Source organism: Miniopterus natalensis, chromosome 11 (genome assembly GCF_054644295.1).
Source record: "Miniopterus natalensis isolate mMinNat1 chromosome 11, mMinNat1.hap1, whole genome shotgun sequence".
Classification (NCBI taxonomy): domain Eukaryota; kingdom Metazoa; phylum Chordata; class Mammalia; order Chiroptera; family Miniopteridae; genus Miniopterus; species Miniopterus natalensis.
Genome location: NC_142091.1, coordinates 6,931,123 through 6,955,589, shown reverse-complemented (window position 1 = coordinate 6,955,589; position 24,467 = coordinate 6,931,123). Strand labels below are relative to the sequence as shown.

Below are 24,467 nucleotides of genomic sequence, written 5' to 3'. Positions count from 1 at the left end.
CCCAATAGGTTGGAAGGGAAGGTGTCATCCTCATTTTGCAGCTAAGAAATCTGAGACCTGGGGAATTTGTGACTTGTCCAAAGTCACAAATGACAACTGACAGCCTGAGGCTTGAACCCGTCTCAGGTCTTCCCACCCAGCACTCTTGCTGCTGCCAGAGGTTTGGCGGAACATAGACCTTTAAGTTCTTAAAGCTAAAAGCTGCGATTCAGGGGGTTTCAAGCAATTTCTGCATCACAGAGTAATAATTAGGACTTGTCTTCAGGTGGGGACTCCCCTTGTCCTCGTGAACCTTCTTAAATCAGTCTATACACAGTAAGTAGAGGCCCATCATTTTGGGCAAAACTCTGGGCATTTGCAGTGCATCCACGGCAGATGGCCCTAGACTGAGGCGTTAAAGGTTTTGCTCAGCAATGTCAACTGAGTAACTCCTTAGCAGAACCACGGCCCTGAGAAGTTAGAGAAACCATTTCCCCAAGTCTGAGTTTAGGCTGCCCCATCTCACACTTGAAAATTATTGTTCTTTGTCCAGGTATTGCTCACAGAAGACCAGGAACCCTGACAAGGGCAGGAGGAGCAGGAGGACCTGGTCTCTTTCCCTCTATGGATGACAGACTGGGGCAAGGCCCTGGATTGGGCCATGCAACAGCTGTCCCACCTGCGCTGTTATCGAGGACTACAGCAGACTAAAGGAAACAACCAGCGGCTAGCCCTATGTGGGCCACCTTTGGGTGCTGCTAGGAATTTCCCTTGAAGGGCATTGCTATTCCTGCTGTGAACCATCTCAAAGGAAAATTAATAATAAGTGGACATTAAGCAGGGAAAGAAAGGCCCTTTCTCTCTCTGGGGACAAAAAAGGCGTTCAGAGAAGCCTGGAGATTTCCATAGGTAAGAATGAGCTGGTCTCTCCCTGCCACGGGACTGCCAGAAACTCCAGGGAGGCTTGCAGAATGGCACTGACCTGGGGAGAGCTCCAAGTGGCTACTCCTTGAAGGTGTCGTGAGCTCTCTTTTTGGTATGTGGTTACTCACAAGCCTCCAGCAGCATTTACAAATCTTAGGGGCTCTGTGTCCACACTGAAGCCACCAGCCACAGCCCGGAGGCCCTACAGGAGACACTAAGAGGTGAGCTCTGAGGCTGCAGGGCGGCTCTGGGCCTGGAAGGCTTCCCTGCACCACCCCACGTACCTGGAACGGAGCCCACGAACAGATGGACTTCCTGCATTCATGGAGAGGGGGCTCGGACTGCTGTTCAGTTTAGAATGAAAGGAGAGGGGCATCCCTGAAAGCTGGAGAGGAGGAGTCATCTGGACTAGAGAAAGAAGACACAGCCGCTGCTTGAATGACGTGGGACATTTTTATTCATTTCTGTTCTTAACCTCTTGTATCCCAAGTTTACCAAGCAGTGACAATGAGCTAGGTCGTCGCCCCTCCTGACAAGGTGATTTTCTTAAAAATCACGTTGGAGGGGGGCAAGGGGTCCCAAGTTCAGTAAAAGACCCCAGCACCACACACAGCCCCCAGAGAGGCAAACAAAGGGAGAAGGGACTGCCTTCCTCCCAAGAGGAAGGATATTTCCACCGACCACGCCCCTCTCTTTTGGGAGCCTTTGTCAGTTGCTCTGACTCTTTGTGTCTAGCCTTACAACAGCCCCTGGAGGTTATGATTATTCTGATCTCATCAGTGGCTAACAGAGTTACAGGGACTGACCCAAGGGCACAGCTGGCAGTGGCAAAGCTGGGGGTAGAACTAGGTCTCCTGTTGCCAAGAGCCACAGGCTCCTCGCAGCAGCCTTGTTAACCTTGGACTTCAACTGAATTCCCAGGCAGGCTGCACACGTGAGAAGGCGGTAGCCCCAGCTGTGCTGATTCAAGGAATTGGTAGGTAAGGTCCCTCACCTGGGAAGTCAGTTTTCTTCCCCTTGCCTCTAGGCTGATGACCAGACACTCTCAGGCTTCACAGTTCCACAAGCTTAGCTGCTGTGGCGTGTCAGGCAAAGAGAGTGGAACTTCATCAGGAATTCAAGGTTGTGATTCCGCCACTCACTAGCCCAGCCACCCTGGCTAGTCACCTCCATGCTCTGGGTTTCCTCTTCTATTTGAAATGCAAGTCTGCCACGTCCCTCTCTTGCTCCAGACCCTTCAAGGATCCCCTCACCCACCCAGCTAATATTCAAACAACTCCCTATTCAAGCCTGAGTCACCATCGAAACAGAGTAGACAGGGACATTCAGAAGGGATTCTGTCCCTTCTGAACTCTTGACATGCAGTCAGGAAGGAGTAAGTCAGACGTCGAAGGGAGGTAGACATTAGGTTCTATAGCAACAGAGAGAGGGTTCCTCCTAGGGCTGGGGCTGGGGCTGGCCTTGGAGACCCTTCATCTTACATCTGTGATTCTCCTTGACCCAATGACTACCAAGTGTCCCAGGCAGCTTCCTTCTCTCTGTTTCTGTCTCAGGGCCAGTTCCGTCTGGCTCTCTCCCTGTTATGTATAGCTCTGACACAGTGATCACAAGGTCTGGAACTTCCCTAATCACCAGCTCAGGGACAGGAACTGCGAGCTAGGCCTGTGACACTCAAGCCGGGACTCCTCCCCGTGCAGATGCCCCCTGCCCCAGTGAGGCCTGTTTAGAAACATCATCCTGAAGACCAAGATGAAGGAAAATGAAAATGAGACAATGGAACCATCTAGACCTCAAAATTTGTCCTAAAAATTTCCCAGTGTGGCCATGGGGGCAAGATGTCTCTCTATTCAGCTCTGCCCACGGGTTCCCTGGGGCTAACCACATTCCCTTTACCAGCAGTACTCAGCCCCAAGCTGTTCCTCACCCCCCCACACACACTCTCTCTTTCTCTTTGTCAACTCACTAGACACTTGTCTTTTCCAAGAATTCTTCCAAGACTGGGAAGGGCATTGGGCATATGGTGGTAAAAGCATGAGCTCCGGAGTCAAACATACCTGGGCTGTTTTCTCAGCTCTGCCACTCACTGGCTGAGTGATGCAGACAAGGGACATAATCCCTGACTTCCCATCTGTAAAACGCTGGCAACGAGGCCAGTCTTGCAGGGTGTTAATAAGGATTAAAGGCTCGAACATTAATCAGGGAGGTTAACACTAGCTGCTATAACAAAAATTCCAGAATCTAGATACAAGAGTTCACTCCTCACTCAAGTCACAGGCTGACATAGATCTGTTGTCCTTTCTGCATGCTCCCCTCCAAGAGGTGATTCAGAGACCTAAGCTCTTTTCATTCTCTTCAAGTCCTCTACTGGGCCGCCTCCACTTGGCTGACAGAATAGCAAAGACAGAGAGACCAGGCCAGGAAGTGGCACCCACCAATTCAACTTCACGTTGGTTAAAACCCAGGCACTTATTCCATGTAATTAGGAAAGCTAGCCAATATAATTGTCCTGTGTACCCAGGAAGAGGAAATGGGGTTGCTAAGCATCTAGCCAGTCTCTGCTACAATATTTAAGTGTTTAGCATACTACTTGAAACATAGTAAGAGCTCAGTAAACAAAAGATGCTATTATAATTATTTTCTATTATCTGTCCTGATAGTGGTATGAATACCAGATATCACAGAACCATAGGGTAGACTTTTCAGAACACTAATAATAGATAACTGGACACAAAGCAAAATGGAATTGGAAAAACAAGCAATGGTAACATGTCTGACATAACTTGTGTTCCGGGGGCTTCCTACGAGGTGGCGGGATACACTGGAATAGCCTACACCCAAACGCTGGCTCTGCCCCGAGTGAAACACTAACTATGTCAGCCGTGGGTTTTCTCATCTTAAAACAAGAATGCCTATTTACCCATTCTTAAAAAATGCCTTGTGCCCTCATTTCTAGTATGCACTTCCCTCCGTTTGGAACACCCTCTCCGTCTACTCTTTACCCAGTTACCTCCTATTCAACCCTCAAGTCTCAGCTTCGATGTCACCTCCTCCAGGAAGCCTTCTCAACTGTGGTCGAGTGCCTGTGTCCTCGTGTTAGCCTGTACTTCCCTCTCCAGACCACTTAACATGGTACATTAAATATTTCTTCGCTTTCTGTCTCTAGCTAGGTTGTTAATCCCTTGGGTGAAGGGGCCTTGTTTTGATCACCCTGTTATCCTGGCCTCAGCGCAGTGTCTAGCTCGTAATGAGTGTGTCATGACTAAGAATACTGGTCCTTTTCAAAATAACGGGGTAAGACTTTTAAATCCTTATGGCTCAACAAAAACTAAAAGTAAAGAGAAGAAAGAAGCAAGACCACATACTCCTTAAAAAGATCACTGGGAACTAAGAGTCACTTCAGCAGCAGCCCCACCCCTTGGGTCATGCCTGGGTACTCCTGAGCAATTGGCCACTCTTGTCTCTCAGTTGAGCAACAGAGGGTGCAAAGACGCTTGTGCACACGAGCAGCCCCGGGGCTCTTCCTCGAAGCTGAGCTGAGGGTCTGGCCGCAAGGGCTGCCCACTTAGGGCCGACCGCGCTCTGCTGCGCCTGCGTGCGCAGCTCTCCACGAGCCAGGGGCTGGCCCCCGACCTTCCTGAAAAAGTGAGGCCTTTCCATTCCCAAAGCAGCCCCCAGGCGCAGGGTGGGACACCTCCACGCTCCGCGCAAACGTGCCCTGCGGCCGACGTGGGACGGGCGGTGTTCGCCTCCCACGCCTCGCTCTCCCGGGCACCTGGAGGGAAGTCAGGGCGCCAGCGGTCAGAGGCGGGGGTCTGCTGCGTCACCAGCGCTCCAGGAGCGCCGTTACCCCGCAGGACAGAGGGAAGGAGCTCCAAGCAGGAGATTTCAGGCAACAGAAACCAAAAGAGGCTGGGGGGCACCACGGGACCCCTCCAAAATACGCTGTCAGGTGGCGCACTGCCTACTTTACCGTCGCTCTGCACCGGGGTCCGAGGGCAACACCGAGACGCCCACACGGGTCCTCCCACACGTCCCCGGGGGCCTGGGACGCTCTCCCGCCCAACCCCCCGCGGCCGCCGGAGAACCCCACCCCCGCCGCACAGCTCCAACCACCTCACCCCACCTTCCGCACCCAAAGGGGCAAAGCTGTCCCACGCACCTGCTCCCCCGAAGCGCACACCCCACACGCCCTCCGGGGGCTCAGCCCGCCTTCCCGGGTCGCGCGGGGGCCCAGGGGTCGGGGGGCGAGCAAGCCCGCGCCGGGGTCCCAGGGGTCGGGGGGCGAGCGCGCCCACGCCGGCCCCGCCCAGGCTGGGGCGCCCCCGCCCGCGCGCCCCCCGGCAGCTGCAGCCTCCGCGCCCCGGGCTCCGGGCTCCGGGCGGGGCGGGGCGGGGCTCCGCGCACGGGCCGCCCCGCGGACGTCAGCCCCGCGGGGCGTGGGCGGGGCGCCGAGCCGGGGTCGTCGGGCTCGGCCGCGGAGCGGGGTTTCGGCGTCGGCTCGGCCCGGAGGATGCCGCGCGCCCAGGATGCTGCCGCGCCTGGTGGTGCCGCTGGCGGCCCTGCTGCTCCTGCGGCCGCGCTGCGGGGCGCAAGGTAAGGACCGGCCCCCGCGCCCCGACGGGAAGGGGGCGCGTCCGCGGGAAGCCGCCCGCCTGGCCCCCGGAGACCGGCATCCGCGACCTTTCCTTCCCGGAATCTCCCCGGTCCCCGCGAGCCTGGGCCTCCGGGGAAGAAGCAGAGAGTGTCGCGGGGGGGCGGGAGGTAGGGAAGCGGAGTCACCGACCCCCGCCTCGGGGACTCAGAGATGTGCCGCCGGCCTTTCGGCTGCTCTAGTTCAGGCGCTGGGACTGCGGTCCGCAGGAGGTCACTCGGATTCCCCACCTGACCCGCAGTTAACCTGCGCCGCCCGGGGCCTCTGGCCCACCAGCTCCCCTCCTCCGCTCCCCCTGCCCCCCACCCCTGCTCCTTCCGTAGCCCCAGCGCCCCCGGCTGCCCTGCCCCTGCCCCTGCCCCGCAGCGCGGGCTCCCGGACCCGCAGCTGCCCGCGGGGTTTCTGCGGGAGAGGAGTGCGCCCCGGAGAGAGGAGGGCAGGGCTGGCGGAGGGCCCGGGCCGCCGGGACAGGGGCTGCGCCCGCCTCCCCGGCCCGCGCAGTGCCCCAGGGACCGGCTGCGCCCGCCTCCCCTGCCCGCGCAGTGCCCCAGGGACCGGCTGCGCCGGGCGCGCGCCCAGGCGCCGCAAAGGGCCGCTGCGCCGCTCACTTCCCATCTGATGTTTTGAAATCTAGACTCAGGCTTGAGGATCAAAGACTCCATAAGAAAGAAAGGGACAGGTGTACTTTCTAGGTGAGAGGCGCTGCTAGAGAGACGGTAAGCCAGAGAACAAGGGAAGCCTGGAAGCCTGAGAGAGTTGCCAACAGACAGGAGACGTTAGGGGTCAAGGGCGAGAGAAGAGGAATTGAGTGTGGGCATTGGCCTTGACTTGTTTCATTGCGCCTGACGGGCAAGACTCTTAACGTAGGAGTACTTGTTGCACTCAGAAATGAGAGGAGAGGTTCAGTGAGGTTTTAGAATTTGCCCAAGTCACACTGGCGGGTGCTGGTCGGAGACTCCTGAAGCTGGCATTTCCTTGTGGTGAATGCTGTGTGTTGGGAGGGAGGGGAGACAGGAGTGGAGATGGGCGCTGGTATTTAGTGTCTCACCTCGGAGCCAAGGACATTAGCTCTTTGTGGAAAGAGCTGCTTCGTTCTGTCTGTTCTCACCCAACCTGAGGCTGGGCTTCTGGCTATAGATAAAGCCCTTCTAGAAGCTAGGGGATGGGGTGAGCCCTCAGCTTGGGGATGCCCAGCAGATCTGGGAGAAGCAGGAAGCTGCCCACAAGCAGGTATCTCTGCACCCAAAAACTCCAGAGAGAAGGCATGGGCTGGAGCCAGAGCTGGGGCCAAGCTAGGGACCAAGTATGAGGCTTGAGGGCAGGCTTTGGAACGGGGCTGGAGCAGGGACAGGGTGGGCAGAGCCAGGGACTGAAGCTCACTGTGGACGTACTCTAGCCCCCAGCCCCTGCCTCCTCACCCGGGATACACTGCACGCAGCTTGGCTCTTCTCAGACGCCACTTCTGCTTCTGATCACAGGCTGCACAAGACACTGATTTAAGGATGCAGCACCTGCTCTGGAATCAGACACATGTACATCCAGGGCCCCCTCTTCCCCTTACCTGCCCTGTTGCCTTGGGCAAGTCACTCAACCTCTCTCAGCTGTCATTTCTTCTCCAAAAACTTGGGGTCATAAATGCCTGGCTTGTAGGGCTGTTGTGATCATTAAATGAGACAATATCTCTGGAGTGCTTAGCAGAGCACTCAGCTCATAGCAAGGTGCTCAATAGGTGGGAGCTGCTAAGTGCTTGCCACCATCACCATCAGCATCTTCATCCCTGGGTGGGCTGGGCTCTGCCCCCTGATACCAGCACTCCTCCCCAGGGACAGAGCTGCCCAGCCCCCCATCTGTGTGGTTTGAAGCAGAGTTTTTCCACCACATCCTCCACTGGACGCCCATCCAGAATCAGTCTGAAAGTACCTACTATGAAGTGCAGCTCCTACGGTAAGGAAGAGGGAGGCAGGAGGGAGGTACAGGAGGGAGTCAGCACAGAAAGATACCTGCCTTGTTACTGCAGTGACACAGGAAGGACCCTGGCACATGCCCATCCTTTGGCAGGTAGACTGAGTCTCAAATGTGCTGAGCCGGCTTCTGGGAGCTCTGGGGTGAGAAAGCCACAGTATTGCCTTTACTCTCAAGATTTTTCTCTTATTGGAAAAACAGGAAGAGCACTCACAATATGGTTAAAAACAAGGAAACCCTAATGACTGCAAATAGAGTTGGGAGAAGGGAGAAATTAGGCTGTGTTGCAGGGAGTAGCAAATCTTCCTAGAGGAGCTGGGACTTGGGCCCCTCATATTTCACTTTAAGAGTCTTTTAGGCCACAGAGGAATTGGCACAGGCTCCCAGAACCAGGCAGAGCTCCTTGCCTTTAGAGGCCCTGAACTAAAGGACATACCTTGAGGGCTCTACCATCACAGCAGCTCTCTTGGCCCCTTGCTTCCCTCTCAAAGGAGACAGGTTTGAACAAAAGTGTGAATCAATGCCTATCCTGCTATCCCCAGGTACGGGATAGGGCCCTGGACGCCCATCTCCAGCTGTAGCCAGACCCTGATGCTGTCCTGTGACCTCACCATGGTGACCCTGGACCTGTACCACAGCAATGGCTACCGAGCCAAAGTCCGGGCTGTGGACAGAGGCCAGCACTCCAACTGGACTGTCACCAACACTCGCTTCACCAAGGACGAAGGTGCTCTTCCTCCACTGGGCCTAGGACATGGCTTTGGGGGTCCCTTCCAGCCAGACCTCGAGTCTGGAGCTGTCCTCTATGTTCCCGTAGCTCATCAGCCTGGCTCCCTGACTGGGGACCTAGTTGCTCAAACAAGTCTGAGTCAGGACTTTGGATGAGGTTTAGATGAAAACAGTCAAGCTGTTCAGGATCTAAAAGGGAACTGGAGTTGTTTATCCTACAGAGAAGTCTCAGGGAGAACCGGGCGGCCTGTGCACTTAGCCGGCTCTGGAGAGGAAGTGAATCCGTAAGCGTTCAGCACAGGGAAGCAGGCATCAGGCAGAAATGGACCAGCCCCTGCCCCGCCCACTGGGGATGGACTCCCAGGGGTCAGGGTGTGAGGCTTTGAAGTGGAGAGGTACCACTGGGGAAGAGTTGGGAGTCTCTCTTGGCAGAGACAGGAGGAAAGGACAAGCCTCTACTCAGTGGGCTTCTTCCCCTCCGCAGAAGGGGATCCACAGTGCTCTGTACATGTGACAAACCTGCCCTGCGGAACTCAGAGTCAGGACTAATGGTCTAGGATGGTCACGGTCATTGTCTCCCAAATGCCTGTCTGCGGGCCAGTGCTCAGCTGGCTGTAGAGACATTACCTGGGGAGTGTGTTTACGATATGGGATGTTTCCAGGGCCCACCTTCATCAGTCAAGCAGGCCCCGGGCATCTGTCATTTTAACAGGCTCCCCAGGAAGTCCTCAAGGTCTGCTAGGTAGGAAAAGCCTGTGGCCCAGGTTTTAGAATGGGTAAAGCTTGACCCTGGAGGCCAGGCAGGGGTGGGAGCCTAGCCCTCCCCAGCCCGCAGGCCTCATGGCTGCGCCTCCCTGCTCAGTGAATTTGACAGTTGGCAGCGTGGAGCTCGAGATACGTGATGGCATCGTCCTTGGAAAGATAAAGCCACCCCGGCCCAAGGTGGCCCCTGCAGGCGAAACGTACGAAAGCATCTTCCCACACTTCCGAGAATATGAGATTGCAATTCGCAAGGTGCCAGGACACTATAAGGTATGAGATTCCCAAGGCTGCAGGACCTGGGTCCCCTCTCCCCTCACTCCCCCTTCCCTTGCCACCCCCCCCCTTGTGCTGGCAGAGGGAGGTCATAGGGGCAGAAAAGGGACTTGAGATGACCTCAGTCCTCAAGCTGGTGCTCCTGCCAGGTGGCAGGGGAGACACTACCTACCAGGTGTCAAGCACCACACAAGACATTCTGTAACCATTGTTTCCTGCCCCTTGAAGGTGGGTATTTCATCCCATTGTATAGTGGAGAAATGAGACACCAGGGCCTGTGCAGTTGCCCAAGGACACCCCTGTAAGTAGGAGACCTGGAATCTGCAAAATCCACCCTCTTTCCCTTCCACCGCAGTAGAGCCCAGCCCTTCTGGGAAGGTCCTCAGCATCTATACAGCACACCCTTTTCTCTTTAATACAAAATAAGTCATGGTGACCGCCCTGGCCAGTGTGGCTCAGGATTAGAGCATGGGCTGCACACTGAAAGGACATGGGTTTGATTCCCGGTCAAGGGCATGGGCCTGGGTTGCAGGTTTGATCCCCAGCCCTGGTCAGAGCATGTGTGGGAGGCAACCAATTGATGTGTCCCCCTCATGTTGATGTTTCTCTCCCCCCGCCCCAGCCCCTCTCTTCCACTCTCTCTTAAAAAATCATGGAAAAAAGATCCTCAGGTGAGAATTAACAAACATAATAATAGTCATGGTAACCACAGAGATCGTGGGCTGTGTCGATAATCCAGGGCTTGTTATCTTAGAAAAACGACCACAGGGATTGGCCTCCATCATCTCTAAAGGCCCCCCCGGCTCTCGCCCTCCATGCGTCGTGAGCAGGGGTGTTTTGCTTATGGCCGTTGTTTTCGTTTCAGCTCACAAACAAGAGGGTAGCACATGAAAACTTCAGCTTCCCGAGCCCTGGAGAGGTGGGAGAGTTCTGTGTCAAGGTGAAACCGGCTGTGTCATCCCTAACGAACAAGGGGCTGTGGTCGGAGGAGGCGTGCTTCATGCTCACCTGGCATTGTGAGTGGGTCGGGCCGCAGTCCAGCGGGCAGGCAGGAGGCAGGACAGCCACGCACAGTCCGAAGGCAGCTGATGTGGCTGTGCTGGGCCTGCCCCCCGTGGCTCTCCGTGCCCTGTCACAGATACCCTGTGGTCCCCATTTAGAGGTGAGGAAGCGAGGCTCAGTGACCATGACCTGTGTCCCAGGGCTTGGTGGTAGAGCCAGGTCTCCTGATGTTGTGGCTGCCGGCTTCCTCTTGAGCACAGTGGGGCTTCCCAGAGCCCCAGGCACCCTCGGTCAGCTGGGGCAGTTCCTGCTTGTTAGAGTCCTCTGCTGTCCTCTCTGAGAGCTGGGGCACTAAGGGCCTTCTCCTTACCTCCCTGTCCCTCAGAGGAAACAGGACTGAGCTGACTCCATGCCACAGCTGCTCAGGCCAATAGGTACCACACCAGGTCCTCAGCCGGGCACTGGGAAGGGGGGATTTAGGATGTGAAGACCATGGTCCTGCCTGAGGATCTTACAGTCTAGCTGGGGGGTCAGGGTGTACGCAGAGGAAGCTGTGACTAACAGCTCAGGACAGCACAAGCCAAGTGCCCAATGAATCACACTAGCAGTGTGCTGGGGTGCCCAGTCCAAAGTGGGCAGGTCCAGGAAAGACCACAGTGAGTCGAATCCTCACAGTTTCACACCTCAGTTCTTGAAGGGCACTCACAAAATCACTGCCCCGTGAGCCTCCCTCTCATTCAGCAGAGTCAGGCACCGTCTGTCAGGCAGCCTTAGAGCTTTCTTTACATCCACTCACTGGTGTACAGAATAGCTTTGTGTAGAGGTCTGGGTTCAAATCCCTGCTTTCCCACATATGAGGTATATGACCTTGGGTAAGTAACTTAACCTCTCTGGACCTCAAGACCCTAATCTATACAATAGGGGTGATAATAGTGTTTCTCTCCTGAAACACTATTGTGTTTGTTATAAGGGTCAGATGACACAGGTAAAGGTGGGTGGTAAGTGCTATGTACTTCACAGCCATCCTAAGCAGTAAGCGCCATTATTTTCCCATGTTATAGATGAGGAAACAGGCTCAGAGAGGCTGAGTAATCTGTTCACAGCCTCACAGCTAGTAAGTGGTGAGGCTGAGATTTGAACCCAGGTCTGGCTGCCAAATGCCCTGTGCTTACCTGCTATCCCAGCCCAGCTCTCTGCTGTGTGCTGTGGGGTGAGTGCAGAGAGAGCTGGCAGCAGAGCCTACTGAGGAAATCCTTCAGGGCCTGAGTCGGGGGCCAGGCAGGGGTTCCCCGGAACCCAGACACGTCTAGAGTTGTGGTCTACAGGTAGCCTGTGGCGGTGGGGGTCACCTGGGCCACGCACCAAGTGACCGTAGGATCCCCAAAGACTGCCCCTCCGTGTCCCATGGGGCGCGGCCACAAACGTCTCTCCCTGTGCTTGCAGACTTCACCGTGACCAACCTCAGCATCTTTTGCATCCTCGTGGTGCTGCTGTGCGGGGCCCTGGCCTACTCCCTGACCCTCCAGCTGTACGTGCGGCGCCCCAGGAAGCTGCCTGCCGTCCTGGTGAGTCACAGGGGAGACCACTGCCTGCCCTTCCCAACCACACCTGGACTGTAGACAACAGGTGCTCAATCTGACAGTCCCTTCCCTCAGCCTTGACATGATCAGAGGGCACCTTCTTCAAGCACAATGAGGGTGGCAGGAGAACTGGGCGTGGGAGCCCAGTGCTGAGAACGTTGCTTCTAGTGGCCCAGACAACATGCAGTGGTCCCAACCCCAAACGTCATTTTGTTCCAATTTAGCTAATAATTGGCCATGGACTGGGCCCTGAGCATTAGCACCTCGGAGGGAGAGGGAGCCAAAAGGCTGGAAGCGCTGGCCTGGGCTGCCCTCAGCGTGGAGAGTGGGGTGGATTGGCTAGAGGCAAGAGGAGGGGTTTACGAGGGATGCTAGGGTTCTGTACTCCTCGAGTGTCTCCTCTTCCTACCAGTGCTGACAAATGCTGCACTTGAGGTAAGCCGGCCTGCGAAACTCAACTTGTAGTGTTGAGCGGTATTTCCAGACCTCAGCCTGTCTCTGGCCTGGGACTCAGCTTGCCCTCCATGGCCCCCACAGCTGGCTCATGGCTGGAAGGGGACCCTCCAGAGGGATTCCGGGGTCTCTGGGAAAAACTAGGAAAGAGACAAAGATCCTCTGAAATTATTCTGAGTAAGAACTTCAGGAGGCGGGGAGGGGGGGACAGAAGAGGCGCAGGACGGCCTGGCCTCACTAGGGTCTTTATCCAGGCAAAAAAGAGCTCTGTGCTTACCTGTAGGACCCTGGGTGGAGAGATATGACAAGGAGACAGGAGCAGGCAGCCCCTGCAGCTTTAGGGGCTTCTGAAGTGCCTCTCTGCATCTGGCTGAAGTGCATAGCTCACTGTCCTTTTTCTGTGTTCTGGGCGGATTTGGGTCCACAGACATGTGCGTCCGCCTGTTTGACAAGTACTACAAGCAGATTCTCCGTGCAGGGCCCAGAGCTGGGGTGGGGCAATATAGAGATGAGTGCAGCAGGGGGCCTGCCTCAGGACAGATACTAGGAAGCAGTGGGGTGGGGAGGGTGCTCCTGGAGCACTGGGTGGGATATTGTCAGGCACCAGGAAAAGCACCGAGGTGGAATGCAAGGCTGGCTCCACTGAGCTGCAGTTACTGAGCACCGACAACGCGTGCACTCCTGTGACCCCGGGTGCCAAGGGGCTTGATTACGGCTGGTGGGGTGGCCAATGTATAAACTGGTAACTTCGATGCAAACCAGTGAAACAGACGTAGATGCCAAAATGCCAAAGGAAATGACAGGCAAGCCCCGGCCTCCTGCTGCTCCTGCACGTTTGGATGGCACACCTGAGTTGTCCCTGAAGCTCTTCCTCCTCCAGACAAATCCAGCCCAGTTCCTTCATCCCACAGCCATGCTCATCACTAACTTTACGAGTAACTTTTAGTGAGCAGAGCACTTTCACATTCCTTAGCTTGTTCTCACTCATTGGCTGCCTTGATCTGATCTTTCAACAATATATCAATGTAAGTGTTATTGGACAAGGGGAGATTTCAAATCAGGACAGTTGCATACAAATTCCAGGTTTGTTCTTTGCTGCTGTGTGACTTTGGACAAATCACTTAACTTCTCTGAAGTTTCATTTTCTCCTGTAGGAAATATAGATAATAATACTTCCTTAGAGAATTATTGGAGAGTGAAATTCAATTCACGAAACATTTATTGAGTGCTTTTTATGTACCAAGCACTGTTCTAAGCACTTCACATGCATTACCCGCAACATGAGGAGGCAGGTACTGTCATTATTTCCATTTTATAGGTGAGGGACTGAAGCACCAGGAAGGGAAATTAATTTGGCCAAAGTGACACAGCTACTAAGAGGCAGAGCTGGAATCTGAACCCATGAAGTCTGGCTCCATAATATACATCTTTAATTACCAAGCTATGTAATATTAATAGGAACTCAACCAGTAAGAGTTGCATTCGAGTTATCTCGTACAAAAGGATTGAGGGCAGATATGCAGTCATCAGTCAACAAACATGAATATCTGCTACAAAACTCAGTTTAAGCCTTGGGAGCAGAGTGGCAAACAAGACTGGGTAGCAGCTGCCCTCAAGGAGTTTGTATTCTATTGGGAGTGGGAAATGATTGCATGTGTATGTGCGTGTTGGTGGGGGTGAGGGTGATGGTGGGAGTGGGGGCGTGAATGAAAACAAAACATAATTTGAGAAACTAAGAAGCTAAGTAAACTAGGTCAGTGTGGGGAGAGTGTCTGGGTGATCAGGAGGGCCTCTCTGAGGAGGTGACATCTGAGCTGAGACCTGCACAACACAACCATACAAAGCCCTGAAAAAAGAGTATTCCAACCAGAACGAGTATAGCATGTGCAAAGGCCCTGAGACAGCACTGTGCGGATGTGTTCCTGGGCAGAAAGAACAGCACTGTGCCTCAGGCAGAAGGGCCAGCGTTAAGTGGTTTCCTTGGCGTCCTCAGCAATTAGTGTCCTCCTCAGCTGCTAGTCTGTGCTTGTTCCACTGCCCCACACTGCAGCCACCCTATGTTTGTGCGAGTCACAACTCAGGGAGTAAATAAATTAATTTGGTGTCTCACTCGAGCATTTTAGAAACGAACGAATAGGGTGGAATAGAGTAGGATGGATCACAGTGCACAGGTAGTAATAAATATTTTGGGAAACTGGTTTTAGACCCATGTGAGTTATAGATTTATGGGCTACTTGTATACGGGTTGTTATGTAACATGTTTCTTATTTTGGGTCATAGTCTAAAGAGTTCGGAACACGCTTTTAGATCTAGATGGTCCCGCCTGTGCCCAGTCGAGAAGCGCGGCCCCTGGGAACGTTCGCCGCCCCCATCCCGCCGTCGTGCCTGCTGGGCTTCGGGATAGCGGCGTCTCTGTACTCGGTTCTGAGCTGAGCTGAGAATTTCTTTAGGAGGAAAACTCAGTTCTGAAGTGAGACAAAAGGAACAAGTGGCAGTGTGCTCAGGCCCTGCGTCCCCTTCTGGAGCAGTGCCTCCTCCAGCTCCCTTTACGGACGACCCTCGGCCTCCCCGGCAGCACGGGGTGGGCTCCCGCAGCTGACCCCTGCCTTCCCCCCCTGCCCTCTCTCCCCAGGTCTTCGGGAGGCCCAGCCCCTTCAGCCTCTTCGGCCAGCTTCCCGGCCTAGAGACCCTAGACACCATCTGTGCCCTCAGCGAGGAGGCCTTGCCCAAGGTGTCCGCAGGGCTGAGGAACTCGGAGCTGCATGGCAGCACGGACAGCGGCTTCGGCAGTGCCAAGCCATCGCTGCAGACTGAGGAGCCCCAGTTCCTTCTCCCCGCCCTGCACCCCCCGTGCGGGGGCACGCTGGGAAAGGGGGCCTCCCTGGAGCTGGAGAGCAGCGGCAGCAGCGGCAGCAGCGACAGCGGCATCTGCCTGCAGGAGCCCAGCCCCAGTCCCCGCTCGGCACCCAGCTGGGAGCCGCCGGTGGGCACCCGTGGCCAGGGCCAGGATGACAGTGGCATCGGCCTCATCCACGGCCCTGAAGGGCAGCCTGGGGATACACAGGATGGCTCAGCCTTGGGCCGTGTCAGCCCCTTGGGGCATGAGATGACTGAGGGAGAAGGCCCGGCTGCGGTGGCATTTCGGGGCTACCTGCAGCAGACCAGAGGCACGGAGGAGAAGGCAGCCGAGGCAGGCTGCCTGGAAGAAGAGTCCTCCTCAGCAGGTGGCCTCGACCCCCAACTCGGGGTGTGCCTGGATGCCGAGGAAGCCTGGCCTCCACCAGTCCTGGTCAAGGGCTATTTGAAACAGGATCCCCCAGAAGTGACTCTCACTCCCTCAGGGGCCCCAGCTGGACAGGGGAACCCCCAAACTGAAGAATGGTCACTCCTGGGCTTGACCAGCTATGGTGACCTAGGAACATCTGACTGGAGCTTTGCCCATGATCTTGCCCCTCTGGACTGTGTGGCAGCCCCGGGCAGTCTCCTGGGCAGTTTTGACTCAGACCTGGTCATCCTGCCACTGATCTCCAGTCTGCACTCCAGTGAGTGACTCAGGCTAAGGAGCTGCTGTGGACATCAGCCGTGTCCTGCCTGGACTAGGAGGAGGGCGCCAGGATCAGAAGTGAAGCACGATGCCAGTCTGGGCACTCTTCTACAAGGCCAGGGTCCAGCAGTGCTGGCTCGGGTGCTGGGCAGGGTGTGGGGGGCCCGTTCTGTGCATGCGCCCTGCAGACTCAGGCAGAACTGAGCAGGGCAGGGCAAAGCCTGCCTCCCTTAGGACTCTGCCTGTGTGAAAAGCATTGTTTTCTCAGGGAATCATGGAGTTTTCTGGAGTTGAGGCAAGGCTGCCAGGCCTCCCCCTTAAACCAACCTTGTGTCAGGGCCTCACAGCAGGGGCCATTTGTAGGGGGAAAGGAGGGAACAATGACCAAGTGTGATCTCGGGGTGGTCAGCTGACCACCAACTGGCCTGGACTGGTACATGGAGAAGCCCCCTCACCAGCAGGCCTCCCAGGGAGGGAGCTTGTCACAGAAGCTCTTACGATGTGTCTGGCCGGCCAGTCAGTCAACTATCATTATGGACCCACAGGGGGATAAAAGGAGCTGAGACCCAAAAGGGGGCTCCTAGCTCAGAGCCCATCCTCTGGGGATGTCTCAAGTCCATATGCAGACATTTCCCGCTTTTCAGCAAAGAGAGCAGCAGCCCCCTGGGGTTCCTGCTGTGGCCAAGCCCCTCCTGGCCCCACCTGGTGCCCCATCATTTGCTGACAGTACCAGAGAAACCATGGTGTTTTCATTGGTCAGAACTCAACCCTCAGGCAGCCTCTGGGTTTGGGCACCGGCTGGTCTGCCCAGAGGCTCGGGGCTGGGACCTGCCCCTGCGTGTGCTGCTGTCCATGCTGGACGTTAGCGAAGCTGCCCCAGGCCGGGAGGAAGGACACTGCGGCTGTGTCTACACAGAGCTAGCTGCTTTCTCATGCTGAGACCACCCGAAGGAGCGAAGTCCATGGCATCACGCGGAGCCTCCAGGCACTGGGCCCGAGAGGGCCAGGCGTGTGCCCAGCTCCCCAGTGAGCTTGGAATAGGAACTCTAAGCCAGCTTCCAGTCCACGCACAAGGAGCGGGAGGAGTGGGGGGCCTGGGCTGCCCCTAGGTCGTCCGTGGCCTGCGCTTCTCTGTGGCAGTCTGGGATCAGACCTTCTGGCCCGAAGAGTCCAAACAGAACCCCCCACTCTGCCAAAAAGCTCTGGATGCCAGCCTGGCAACAACGCCCTCTGGGAGCTCAGGCTTGCGGGAGGGCTTCCCGGGGCTCCCTGGGAAGGTTTACTTATGTGTCTTGTTCTATTTATTGGAGGGGCAGCATAGTGCAATGGGAGAATGCTCAGGATTTCAAGAGCCTAGAAGTTCTAGTTCGACCCCACTGCTTCTCACTGTGTGACCTTGGGAAAGTCACTGTCCTTGTCCGTTTCATCTGTAAAACCAGAAACCAGTGCCTGACTATCTCGCTCCTGGGGGCCTGAGGCTCTGCTGAGGCAGAGGTGTGCATGTACCTCCGACACAGCTTTGTAAACGAGTGATGTCATTGTTATTATAGTAAATTGTCGGGACCACAGGAATCATGTGAAACCGGTCAGATTTCTGGTGACATGGCAGCTGGCGCCAGACTGACGCTATTGGTAACTGAGGTTGGTAAGATGGGAGATGCTGTCCTAAGTGCCCAGCACTCGGGCACATCAGACAGACCTGGGAACAAAGTCCTTTGCTAACATTTATTGCCTGTGACCGTGAGCAAATTATGGAAACTTTCTACGTTCCAGTTTCCTCATCTGTAACCTTGAGTAATTCTTCCTCCCGGGGAAGCCACGCAGTTTACACAAGGTCACATATAAAGCGTTTCCCATGGTCCGGGCACGTGCATAGCTCACCGGCACTGGCCTTTAAGGCTGAGAGGGAAATGGATAGTTTTTCTTGGGAAGGGGTGAAATGCATGCAGCTTCTTGCAGAGGCTGAAAGGAAGTGGTGGACAGTGTAAAATGTTTTGTGTGGAAGTTCTGACAATTGGGAAGGGGGTCCTGGAAGCCGCTCCCTTCCGGACCACAGCCAAGCAGACCCCTGGAGCGCTGCCACCTGCTTCCCTGGACCTGGGGTGCGTCTAGGGGGTTCTCCTAAGTGCGGAAGCGATCTGCATTCCCTTCTAAAAGCAGCCTGCTCCTTCCCCGAAAAGCCACACGTGTGTGGTTTTGAATCCTTCCCGCCCCCCCCCCCCCCAGCCGGGTGGGTGGAGCAAGCCCAAGCTCGGGGCCTGAGTGTCTGGTACACTGCTTTGTCCCAGCCTGTGTCCTGAGGAGGCGGCTGAGGACAGCTTGTCACGTCCCCTCTCATCTCCAACGATGCCTCTCCCCCTTTCACTCTGAGGAAATACCCAGTTCTGGGGAAGCGCTGATCCCATCGCCTTCAGAGAACTTGACTAATGTCACACCATTTGGGACCCGCTGACACTTTTGCCCCGGAGGCCTCCTTGTCAGATCAATAAAAGGTGTGGGGTGGTCACTGTCTCCTGAAGGTGAGTGTTGGAGATGGCTTCTTCCCCCGGGGAAAAGCCCGAGGCAGGTTGGATGAAGACTGGCCAAGAGGTGAACAGCAAGTCAGAGGATGGGGCACCCAGCCCCGGGAAAGCCCAGCAGCAGGGGGGGAGTCAGCGTGGGGCCCTGGCTGCGGGCTTCTGCCTCCCTACGCGCAGGCCTGTGGCTGGGCCTCCGCTGCCCCGGGCCTGCCCCACACAGCCGGCCTGTGGGGACACGAGGCTCTTCCCACAGCGGCGGGACGCAGCCAGCCTTCTCGGGAAGCTGAACTGAAGTCCCCCGCAGAAGGCCCGGCTGGTTGAGTGGAGTGACCCCTTCGGGGCCTTCCCAGGCCGGGGGGTGCGCTTCTGCACTTGCATGAGCTCACGGAGCTTCCTCTCAGGGAGGCGGGAAGCGGACTCGGCGGCTGGAGAGGAAATTCCGGGAACTGTTTCCCCAGCTCTGCAAATGGCTGGGCTCAGCCCGCCCCGTCTGCCCCGATCTCAGCCCCTCCCACCCCGTGCCCGCTCGCTGGCAGGATGCACACAGTCTCGGGAGGGGTCACCCCAGAGCCCGTGCTCCACCACCGCGGGGAAGTTTCGGAGCCCCACCTATGCCAGGCAGAGGACTCTGTGACCTGTGCCTACCTGGGGCAGCACCCTGATAACCCAGCAGGGCCCGAGCAGCTGGTGCTGATTTTATCAGCCCCGACCCAGAGGACTCGCAGTGGTGGGAGGCGTGACTCATCCACTTCCTGTCATGAGCATGAGTTTGGGGGTTCAAGGTGAATCCACAATTTAAAACTTAATGTGTTTTTATTAATGACCCACGGCACCTTTCCTCACTAAAAACTGATCTTAACTTCACCCAGCTCCCCTAAACATCAAAAAGGGTAGGAAGACCCAGCAAACGCTGATGAGGAAGGGTTGAGTCTGGGGATCTGAGTGTTTTTAACAGGCAAACGTGGTGTGAGTCGGGGAGGAGGAGTGTGCAGAGAACTGGCTGAAGGCCTTCCTGTAGTCAGCGTTGCATTTCCTAAGAAACACACTGTTAAGCACCTAGCATGTGCCAGGCATGGGGCACAGCCCTGGGTCCAGACTGGTGAGCAAAAGAGGTACAGGTTCATGGAGGGCACCATCTGGTTATGAAGATAAACAGCAAGCTAATAGGCCAACAAATATATTATTACAATTAGTATTCCACAAAAGAAACTAAAATTCCACACAAATGATGGAGGCGGGAGGCAGTGTTAAAGAGAAAACCACGGGTCCCAAATGGCACGCTGATAAAGCCCAGGTACCAAACCTCGATCTCATTGCTGTTTCAGCCAGTCTGGAATTTCCTGGTCAGGCACCAGTAAGGCAATGTCATGTGGGTCCTCTCCAAGCCCCATAGAATGAAGAGACAATCTGCATGATAAGAACCTTGCCATTTCCTTCCCTCCAAAAGCAGATGATCTGGTCTGAAATGTAATCCTTTCTTTTCTTCCGTTAATAGCTCCCTTGCCCTACCCTTGCCCTACCCTTCTTCCAGAAAAACTTTTCATGATGCACAACAGCTCAGACCAATTGCTAGATGGGGCGCTGCCTGATTTATGAATCACTTAATAAAGCCAACTAGTTCTTCAAATTTACTCAGTTGAATTTTGTTCTTTAACAGCAGAGAAATTGAGTGCATTAACTTAATGATTTGTCGTCAGTTGGGGATGCCATACGACAGGCTTAAACAACAGGCATTTATTTCCCACAGATCTGGAGGCTGGGCAGTGCAAGACCCAAATGCAGATGATTCAGTTCTTGGTGAGGGCTCTCTCCCTGGTTTGCAGATGATCCCCTTCTCCCTTTGTCTTCACAAGGCAGAGGGATGGATTTAAGAAAAGGAGAGGGAGAGGGAGAAAATGAGAGCCAGCAAGAGGGAGACAGCTGGTCTCTCTTTTCTCATAAAGGCACTAATCCCATCAGTGGGGCCCCACCCTTATGACCGTATTTAACCCTGATCACTTTCTAAGACCTTCAAATTAAGGGCTATGGTGGGGATTCAGATGTGAAAGCTTTTGTGCCCACAATGACTCACTTAATGGGTGATCCCACACCCTGGGTGTGGGAATTAGGACACAAGGAGAAGACCACCAAGTGTCTCCTCCCCCCCCCCCCCCCCCAGCCAATATGCAGTTAGAATACTCACCCAATGCTCTCTGCCTTGAAGAAAGCAGGCTACCATCCCTCTGCTCTTTGAGTGACAGGAGCCATGCACTTGCTTGGCACCTCTTGCAGAGCAGCCAAGAGCCTCAGTGGTGTCAGGTTGTTCCTTAGACAATCGCAGCCGATCATGAGGTTCACCTGAGGGTTTCAGTAAATCCCTCTGTCTGTAGAGGTGGTAAGCTCTGGAGTTGGCATGGGTATGAGTGCCTAGTGCAGACTGGTATATGATGGGCAAAGGCCTGGGTATAGGGTGCCACACTTGTATACCTCTACCTGCACGGGGAAAGGGGCTGATAGAGGCTAAGGCCTGATAATGACCCTAGAGAGAACAGAAATATACTTCAGGACCTTGCTACCTGGTCACCCCAGTCCTGGCAGTGTTCCTTGCCCTCCACATCCCCACACTCTAATCTACCTACCCCCAAGGCAGTTCCTCAAAGTATCACCTGCCGCGGAATCACCTGGGAGTGCTTGTCTCCGTAAGCTTCTCCCGTAGGCCCAGGAGTTCTGAATGCTTGTTCCTAGGGGCTTGCTTAGTAAGCAGTTCTAAGCTCCTCGTTGCAGCTGACTCCCATGCACACTCAGGTTTGAGAATCTCTCCTTCAGACAATGACTTGATGGTGTGCCATCTGTTCCATTGAAATCCTGCCGCCCCCATCTGGGGTCACCCTGTCCATACCTTCACATGCCATTCAGATGCTGATGGCTTTCAAACATCCCAGCAGGACTTCTCCCTCAACTCACCTACCTCCTCAGCTACCTCCATTTGGATGTCTTGCTTCCCACATACCCGTTTGTCCCCCAGGCTTCCCATCCTGAGTAAATGGTGCCACCAATCACCCAGTTGTTCAGAAAAAACACCCGGAGTCATCCCTTCACACCCCACATTTGATCCACCAATCAGCTCTACCTTCCAAATGTATGGTTAATCCAACCACTTGTCACCACCCCACACTGTCATTCCAGTCTAATTGGTTCTCATGTCCCACAGGGACTACTGTTCATTCGTTACTGCCCCTCTGCTTCCACCTCCCCTTCCTTAGTCTAATAGAGTGTGATTTCCGCTGTATGCCTTGTCTAGGACTAAATCAGAGTGATCTTTATAAACAGAGCTCAGGTCATATTATTTATCAGCTGAAAGCCCCTCCTTTGTTCTTGGTCCAAACAAAAGGTAAAATCCAGATGTGTTTCTCTCCGCTGACTCCTGACACGCCTCCTGCATTCTCCCTCTTGGCCACTCTGCTTCAAGCCTATTTCTGCCTCAGGTCATTGACTTTGTTCTTCCTGGGTCTTCTTCTGAATCTCTGCCTCATTTTATTTCAACGTTTTCTCGGGTGGAGCCTCCTTGGAGAGGTCTTTGCTGGCCACCCTATCCAAGTACGCTCCCCATCTCTGCTCCATCCCTCCCAACTCAGCTTTCGCCTTCAGAGCACTAATCACTATCTGAATTATATAATCTATTTATGTGTGTATTTGCTCACATAAATAGATTATAATTGTTTGTTTCTCCCAATAAAATAGAAGGCTTATGAAGGCAGGGCTGTATCTCTTTTGTTCACTTGTGCATTCCCACAACTTAGAGCATATAGTAGACACTCAGTTTGGATTTGTTGAATGAATGAGTGAGCAAGTAAGTAAATGAAGATAGACTTACAGAATAAGGTGGGACATGCTGTCTTAGCCAAGATTGCTCCTCCAGGAGCAGAACCTGACTCCGGGACTCTTTGCAGGTGGTTTATTTGGAAGGTGATCACAGGGAGTGAGGGTGGGGGAGAAGGAGAGAAAGAAGCCAAACTGGGCCTTGGTCCCATCAGCATGCCCCATGGAGCACATAGAGGCCACTTCCAAGTGCTCTGGGGACCACTTCCAATGGTCCCCTGAGCACTAGGAGGAGAAACCTGTCCATCAGCTCCTGAGTCCTGGCGGCTGAGGCTTCCCTGGAGGTGCTGACTCCCCTGCGCGCTCAGGCTGCGGTGCACGGGGGGAGGCGGGCAGAGAGTAGGCACTGTGCGGCGGGCACTGCGGCCAGGGCTCGGCAGCACTGAGTCAGCTGGAGCCCACTTGGAACTGGCTGGAGTCAGAAGTGGGGCTGAGGGGACGTGGGGCGCAGGGCCTTCTGCTGCATGTGTCGAGACTAAAATGTGCACAGGAGTCCACAAGGTGCAGACAAGGGGCATTGGGACAGCTAAGGTGTTAAACGCAAATGTGTTTGGACTGAAATGAAAGGAATAAAATATGTGATTTATTAAATTATGCTAAGTGGGGTTGGAGACTCTCCCCCAAATTGAAAGATTATAAGGTTCGGGCCTGCGATTCAAACATGGGGCCGAGAGAGCAGAGGTGGAGCAGACAGAGCACCCTGCAGCACAGTGCGGGGGGAGGGAGGCAGGACACCCACACCGAGGGGGCGTCTCGTCTGCTCGCCCGAATGGACTTCTGTGCAGGTCGCTGGTCTGGAGATGCCCAAGAGCAGGCAGGAAGGGGCGAGAGATGCAAGGAGCAGAGAGGATGCCGGCAGCTGGGCTCAGCCGGCTCGGTCTCTCTTTTCCCTGACATAAGCCTCTGCGCTAGTTCTGGGCCTCGGTCTTCTCATCTACCAAATGGAGAGAGTCATCTTCGATCTGACCCTCACTGCCCTGGGCACGTTGCTGCTGTTGAATGGACTGCAGTCGGTGCTCAATTCCCTGTGAGCTCTTGGCAGAAAGCCTCTCAATTTACCTCTGTCTCCTTCACACCCAACCCACGTCTAACACAGTATAGGCTGTTTAATAAATGTTTTATGAACAAATGAATGCACAAAAGAATAGATTTCCTCACAAAGAAAAGCATGTAAAAGAGTTTGAAGGAGAATAATACCCAAACATGAGATGGCAATGGTGGTAATGGTGGCCTGAGGCTCAGTGGGTACCTGCGAGAGGTTAGACTAAGCTGAACAGAAAGCAGCTGTACATACGTTTAATTTTATATTTTATTTTCAGGCTTGCCATCTTCTAAGCTTTGTCATATTACACCGTGAGGATTGCCTCCCCTGTTATTTTCGTCCTGTAGCTCTTAGGTGTCGTAGGGACTCAGGGCTGCAGACCAAACAGGAAGCCCTGGCCCGGAGGCAAGAGAGGACCGTGAGAATATTCAGCAGGCAGCTGGTCAGTCCTTCAGCAAACATCCGCTGAGCCCCCCACGGCTGGCCCTCTGGGAACACAGAGGTCCCTCTCCTCAGCTCACCTGGGCAGCACACACAGGTGGCTCTGCCTGCCTGTCCCCACCCCTGCCCCCTGGCATGTGGAACTGAAATCACCCATGCTCTGAAATGGCCTGGTCGCTGGAGGGCCCTCAGCGTCCCCACTCTCACAGCAGACATACAGCGAGGCACCTGGCCCACCAACCCCTGGGGCTGAAATGGAAGGGGAGGCCGCTGACATTTTCGACACGTCTCTCCCAACAGCTCCCTGCTTGTATATGAGAAGCTTCACCGGGCTGTAGGGAAGGGAGGGGACCCCATGGCTCTGCAGGTAAGAATCCGGGACCCAGAGCCTGCACAGCCTGGGCCTCGCCCCACCTGTTGTTTTGTCGGCCTGCTGCTACTCTGGGCAGAAAGTTTTCACTTCTGGTCCCTAAGTATGAGAATTCACCAGGCCACTGGCTTCCTGTTTTGTACCAGATCTTAACTATCACTGTTTTTATCACTAAGTAGTTTTAAAACCATGGTAACGATACTCCCATCAGCTCCCCCCTTTGGTTCTCAGACCGTTGGGGCAGAGAGGGCCATCATAGGGGCTGGGCCCTCCCGGGCCACGGGCATGAGCGAGGACATCAGGGCTAAAAGGGGACCTCACCTGCCCAGCCTCTTTATGTTCTGACCATCCCTTAGATTAACTCTTAAACAGAAAGTC

General features: G+C 54.9%; 1 protein-coding gene across 1 annotated transcript; it reads left to right on the top strand.

Annotated features, from left to right (window-relative positions):
• The first annotated feature begins 5,429 nt into the window (after positions 1-5,429).
• Positions 5,430-17,572, top strand: IL10RA (interleukin 10 receptor subunit alpha). Its single transcript, XM_087822136.1, has 7 exons — positions 5,430-5,496; positions 7,378-7,498; positions 8,059-8,243; positions 9,108-9,277; positions 10,146-10,296; positions 11,726-11,847; positions 14,948-17,572. Exons 1-7 carry the CDS (start codon positions 5,430-5,432, stop codon positions 15,863-15,865), a joined length of 1,734 nt encoding a protein of 577 aa, XP_087678262.1. The 3' UTR covers positions 15,866-17,572.
• Positions 17,573-24,467: the final 6,895 nt, after the last annotated feature.